General features: G+C 33.5%; 1 protein-coding gene across 1 annotated transcript; it reads left to right on the forward strand.

Annotated features, from left to right (window-relative positions):
• The first annotated feature begins 4,222 nt into the window (after window positions 1–4,222).
• Window positions 4,223–5,310, forward strand: LOC127793717 (uncharacterized). The gene is made up of 4 exons (XM_052324408.1): window positions 4,223–4,425; window positions 4,509–4,601; window positions 4,684–4,785; window positions 4,880–5,310. The coding sequence occupies exons 1-4, from the start codon at window positions 4,270–4,272 to the stop codon at window positions 5,231–5,233; spliced, it is 705 nt and encodes a 234-aa protein (XP_052180368.1). The 5' UTR covers window positions 4,223–4,269; the 3' UTR covers window positions 5,234–5,310.
• The last annotated feature ends 1,204 nt before the right edge of the window (window positions 5,311–6,514 follow it).

The following is a 6,514-nucleotide window of genomic DNA, read 5'->3' on the forward strand; positions in this document are numbered from 1 at the left end:
TCTTCTTTGAGCTACCTTATTGGAAAGAACTTTTGTTGCATGACAATCTAGATGTTATGCACAATGAAAAAAAATGTATGTGATAATGTCATTGGAACGATCATGCATATTCAAGGAAAATCGACAGATGGTAAGAAAGCTCACATGGACTTGAAAGAGATGGGTATTAGAGAGACATTCCACCTACTCGGTGAAGATGATAAAATACCTCTTGCATGTTACATGTTGTCTTCAAAAGAAAAATTGATGTTGTGTGAATTTTTTAAAGAAGTTAAAGTACCAGATGGTTGTTCGTCGAATATCTTAAGGTGTGTTAATATCAAGGAGCGCAAAATCTTGTCCTTAATGAGTCATGATTGCCACATTCTTATGCAACGATTACTCCCTCTTGCTCTACGGGGCCTTCTCCCTAAGAATGTTTTTGGTGCATTAATTGAATTGAGCAACTTTTTTCAAGAGATTTGTTCCAAAGTATTGAGGGTTGAAAGGTTAAATGAACTTGAACTCCAAATTGCTGAAACTCTTTGCAAATTAGAACGAATCTTCCTTCCAACTTTTTTCAACATTATGGAACACTTGCCTATTCACTTACCTAGTGAAACTAAGATTGTCGGCCCTGTCCAGTATCATTGGATGTATCCAATTGAAAGGTTTGTACATGTTCTTATTCATACTAGTTTTTTTGGAAAAAAAAGAGAAAGTTTACCCCTTTATTAAGGAGTTTAAGAAAAGTTATCAATTTCTTTGACAGGTATTTACGCACATTGAAATCTTATGTCCGTAATAAGAGTCGTCTAGAGGGTTCAATTGCAAAGGGATATCTTGCAGAAGAATGCCTAAATTTTTGTTCTAGATACCTAAAAGGATGTGAAACAAAATTCAATCGCATTGAAAAAAATGCTGACGGGGATGGTGTGAAAACAATTGGTGGATTATATGTGTTTACTCAAACAGGTCGTGCTTTAGGAAAAGTGACTCAATGTGAGCAAACAAGTCGTGCTTTAGGAAAAGTGACTCACAGCTTTAGGAAAAGTGACTCAATGTGAGCAAACAGGTCGTGCTTTAGGAAAAGTGACTCAATGTGAGCTTGGAAGAGAGGAATGATCCCAAGCTCGATTATATGTCCTTAAAAATTGTGATGAAATCCAATCATTCATAGAGTAAGTGATAATTTTGACATATTCTACACCAATTAATTTATAACAATTATTTTTCCATGAAATTTCTCTTACTTCTTTTTGTGTGTAATTTAAAATAGAGAACACAAACAATTGGTGGTCCAATCTCTAGCCTATTCCCATCCCAGAAACGTAGAAAACATTCACAATAGAGAATTTTCAAGTTGGTTTGAGCATCAAGTAAGTATATTAAGATCCAATATGTATCATTTAAATGTTTTGTGGTTAGATGTTCAATGCCATCCATTTAAACGATATTGTTATTAAACTCATTTCCCTTTAAATGGAAAGGTGACACAAATGTATAATTCAGAAAATGACAAAGTCACCAATCATTTGTTATCACTTGCTTGAGGGCCAAATCATAGTGCATTGTCATACAAAGGCTACATTGTTAATGGTTTTCGGTTCCACACCCGAGATCGAGAGAAAGAATTGAAAACTCAAAATAATGGAGTTTTCGTGAGAGGGGAAACTAATAGTTTTGCAACTACGAGAGATGATAACCTAACCCTTGGTAATGTGGATTACTATGGCGTGTTAATGAATATTATCGAATTGCAATATCTTGGTGGTCTACGGGTTCACTTCTTTAAATTTTGATAGATCATTGTAGACTAATTAACCATTTATACTTGCTTGCCAAGATGAATAGGTGTTTTATGTAAGGGAAATGGGGGAACCTAATTGGTATGTTGTTCAACGATCACAACCTCAAAACTTTTATGATATGGATGCCTATGAAGCCATTAGTGATGAACCATTTCAACAAAATGATCTATCAAACATTGGCCAATGTTCAACCCAAGATGTGGATCTAAATGATTGTGAGTTTTCATGCCATAGAAGTGACATTCTGCTAGAGATTGCATTTGAAGAAGGGACATTAAGACAACGAAGGAAAAGAATGTATCCTTCAGTTAAGGGAAAGAGAAAGACTAGAGGAAGAAGGAAACAAAAACCAGTTTTAAGTGATGATGATTGATTGTATATGTCTTGCTCGCTTAGTTTTGATATGTTTCTTTTTTTTTTTCCCTCTATTTTTCTAAAGCTTAGTGTATTTTAGTGTTTCTTTTTTCTTTAGTCACTTTCTATATATAGTTTTATGTTGTAGCCAATGGAGTGTATAGCTGAAACCAACGAACAAACTCTCGTCACACCACCTAATTTTAATCCATCTACAAGACAAAGTTGTGCTGGGAAGAAATAATTATCTATGTTTTAATAGTTTGGTTTTCTCATCTGTAAAATGATAAAATAATTATTAGTTTTTATTTATCATATATTTATTATATAGGATCATCATCATCTAATGTAAGAAAAAGAGGTCGAGGGAAAACAAAGAATAAAATACTAACATCTTTGGTGTTAGAGTTATGCCCCACAAGTCAATTATATTTACATGTAATTGATTGTACTTTACATTTTGATTCTTTAGGAACAATCAATTATTATTGCAAGGCATTTATGTTTTTATTTGTCATTGATGGTTGTCATTATTTATTGTAATCCATTCTTGACGAAGTCCATAGATCAAAGAGGCTCATGGAATTTGGTTGTGCATTGAGATGACGATCATGAAACATATTCCTTACAAGTCTTGATCTTAAATGTTCCTAGTCATAGAGTTATTAGGATTGAACACTAATAACTCAGATAGACTAGCACATATGATGCATGCTCAATTAGGAGAATGTCTCGTTTCATGGACATTGGTGTGGGGACACTAGTGCATATATGTGGGTGCTTATTATAAGAATAAGTACACTGAACTGACCCGCTACAGAATTTCTAATGGTTATTTTAATGTCGAATTGGAATTTTTGTGTTACAATAGTGCAGATTGATCCTTAGACTCGAGATATCATGGTAGTCTTATATTTGACTGGTTACGCTTTAGTTCTATTTTGGATTCCAATGGAGTCATTAACAAATTATCACTGGGCGTAACCTTATCACATATGAAGGCTTATGAATGTCGAAATAGGATTCATCACTTATCGATAAGATGAGAAGATGTCCTATGTATTCCGATGATTTCATGACTGAGGAAATCTTTGGCCAAGGTGAGGTGGAAATCAAAACGTGTTTTGATTTCACTTATTAAGTCATAAATCTGGAATGGATACATAGTTATTGAATGATTAGGGTTTCGTCATAAAACCATACCCTAAATTCAATCGGGACATAGATTGATGAAAGGATTTTACTGCACGGTATTTGCAATTGAAAAGGTTCGTGTTTTTTCGTCGTTGGCTAGGTATTCATGGCATGTTGCTAGACGTTAACCATGATATGTAGGGTTTTAGAATTAATTTGATTAATTCTAAAACTATTAATTAAAGAGTTTAATTAAGAAGCCCATAAGCTTAATTAAAGAGTTTAATTAATCTAATGAGTTGGGCTTTCATATAGCCCAATAGAGTTAGCCTACATCTAGCCCAATGGTGGAGCTAAGGGGTCACACACTTAGGTCGAGCATGTTCCACAATTTAAAAGAGAGATTCAGCCCAATATGATTATGGGTCGGACCTAAATCGTTTAGGGTTTTTCCAAAGGCATAATTAGGGTTTTTACTCTATAAATAGGCCACTTAAGAAGCTGGAAAAATAAGTAAAATTTTGGATCTCTCAAAGGTGCCTAGGTTTACTAGCATTACTCGAGGCGTTCATGGAAACGGCCGATCGTGTGGACCGACTTGGAGGAGTTCGTGTTTGCGACTCTACGGATCAATCAAGGTAGAATCAAATCTTCACGGTTGCCCGGTTTCTAACATTTGGCTCTTGGTCAAAAATTGCCATTGGATCAAATGCTAATGTGTTTGCAAGTCATATTGGCAAGATTGTTAAAGTATATGAAGATGCCCCAATTTCTTGCAAGCGTTGGGAAGATGTTCCACAAGACAATAAGAATAAAATGTATTCTTATGTACTGGTAAGATTAATAATTATTCTATATTATACTTATATGATATTGTATTAAATCGTTCTTCATGACTTATAACGTTTCAAACAACTTTTTCTTTTAACTTGTGTAGGAGAAATTTGAATTTGATGAAAACGAAGTAAGAAAAATTTGGATCTTTAGAAAGATGGGAAGGGCTTTTGCAAACCATACATATAAGTTTAAGGCTGACTATTATGACGCATATGACAATGATGATGATCGAATTAAGTTTGCTCCAACAACAATTGACCAAGGACAATGGAGACAATTTGTCAGTTGGTTGAGCTCACATGAGTTTCAGGTATTCTATACCCTTTATTTTTTTTATGCACAAGTCACTTTAATTATTTAAAACATGATTATTGTATTTGGTCTTACATATAGGTTTCTTGTGCTCATAATAAGTCTAATCGATCAAAGCAAACAATGACTAAAACTACAGACACTAGAAGTTTTGCTCGAGTTAGAGCTGAACAGGTATAATTTAAATCATTTATACATCTTTCTCATTAACAATTTTTTTTTTTTTGTTGTTGATTAACTTGTCTATTTAATATAGGCTGAAATATTAGGACACGAACCGTTTGCATGGGAAATGTTTAAGGTGACCCACAAGAAAAAAGACGGGTCAATGGTTAATTCCACATCAAAAGAAATAGTGGTAAATTTTATTTTAAACAGTTTATGTTGTTATTGTGATATATATTTTAATATTATGTTATAACATATCTATTTTATTTATGATCAAATTTCAGGACAAAATTCAATCTTTAGTAACCCAAAGAGCTGAGGAAGAACCTTCTCAAGCTATTAATGAAAATGGAATTTTTTCTGAAGTAATGGGAAGAGAAAGACATGGACGTGTTCGTGGGTATGGATTCAGACCAACTCCTTCTTTTGTCCTAGGAAATATTCCATCTCGTCATGAGCTGGTTACAGAACTAGAACAAATGCGACAACATAATAATGGTTTGAAAAATGAAATGCAACTTTTGAAAGAGAAAAATGAAGCGTTGTCGACAGAACTGGACCAAGTCAAAGGAAGGCAATCAATTTTTGAAGCTTTTATGGAAGATGTTAGGGAAAGAAGGATTAGAAATAACAATTGACTAGACTTAATTGTTTGATGTCTTTTTTTGATGTAAAGTGCCAGATGTTTTTTTTTTTATGACAATGTGATTGTAAATTGCTAGATATTTTTTTTTATAACAATGTAAATGTAAAGTGCTAATCAATTATTAATTGACTAGAGTTGTTTTCTGAAGTTTTTTGATGATTAGAATGGTGTTTATTTTGGATGCAATGTATTAAATTAATAGGGTTTAAAATATAGAAAAACAAGAAGTGGGTTGTGGGAAAATTTTATAAAAATCACTTTTTGTGACGACCAACAAAAAGTGGTCACTAAAAATGTCTTTTTTTGTGGCAGCCATGACTCTCACTAAAAGTATTTGTCACACTTTTTGTGGCAACCAAAATAATGTGGTCACTAAAAAACGTTCATATTGTGGCGGCCAACAGTATCACTAAAATCTTACCATTTGTGACAACCAACAAAGCCGACACAAAAAATTCATTACTTGTGACAACGGTAGCCGTCACTGAAGAGTCATTATTTGTGATGATCATGACCGTCACAAAAAATGACATTAGTGGCGGAGGATTGTGGTTGTCACTAATATTTTTTTTGTGACTGACACATCCGGCAGTCACTAAATGGTATTTTTAGTGACGGCCAGCCAATAATTGCAACTAATACTATTTGTGACAAACTTTTTAGTGACAGCTTGTGACGACCAACTTAGCGGCTACTAAAACTTTTAGTGACGAGTTTTTATGTTTTTAGTGACGATCTTGGCCTCTACTAAAAATCTTGTTTCTTGTAGTGAATTCATGCCAACCACAAGCTTCCAACCACCACCATTGGATCATTCTTCCAATTTCAAGACCCAATCTCATAGCTTGAATTCTTTCCAATTTTCAATTATTTAAATTGGACTAATTTCAACCATCACTTTGGAGACATAAATCCCTCATTTTTCATTTATATAAATCACCATATTTTCAAGCATTAATGGTGACTATTTTACTTTCTTTTTCATTTATCTTTTTCCCCAACATCATGATGGCCTTCATAAATGCTTTGAGAGACATTTATAATTTCTTTTCTCATATAATTAAATCCCATATTTTCCAAGGCATTAATGGTGACTAATTATCATTTCTTTTGGAATTTCTTTAATTCACCATAATCATGCCTCTCATTAAATGTTTGAAAGACTAATATCATTTCTTTTTGCATTTATTTAATTCTTTCCCTTATCTTGGACAAGAGCTTGCCGAGTGTCATGTCTAGATACAAGGCTTGGTTTTCAAGCTTTCATCTCAAC

The sequence above is a fragment of the Diospyros lotus genome, chromosome 2, assembly GCF_014633365.1.
Source record: "Diospyros lotus cultivar Yz01 chromosome 2, ASM1463336v1, whole genome shotgun sequence".
NCBI lineage: Eukaryota > Viridiplantae > Streptophyta > Magnoliopsida > Ericales > Ebenaceae > Diospyros > Diospyros lotus.

What these genes read in the sequence shown, in the direction of transcription:
- LOC127793717 (XM_052324408.1), top strand. Translation starts at nt 4,270, where the DNA reads ATGGGAAGGGCTTTTGCAAACCATACATATAAGTTTAAGGCTGACTAT. An exon ending in TGAGCTCACATGAGTTTCAG is followed by an intron (nt 4,426 to 4,508) that starts GTATTCTATACC and finishes TCTTACATATAG; the next exon opens with GTTTCTTGTGCTCATAATAA. An exon ending in CCACATCAAAAGAAATAGTG is followed by an intron (nt 4,786 to 4,879) that starts GTAAATTTTATT and finishes ATCAAATTTCAG; the next exon opens with GACAAAATTCAATCTTTAGT.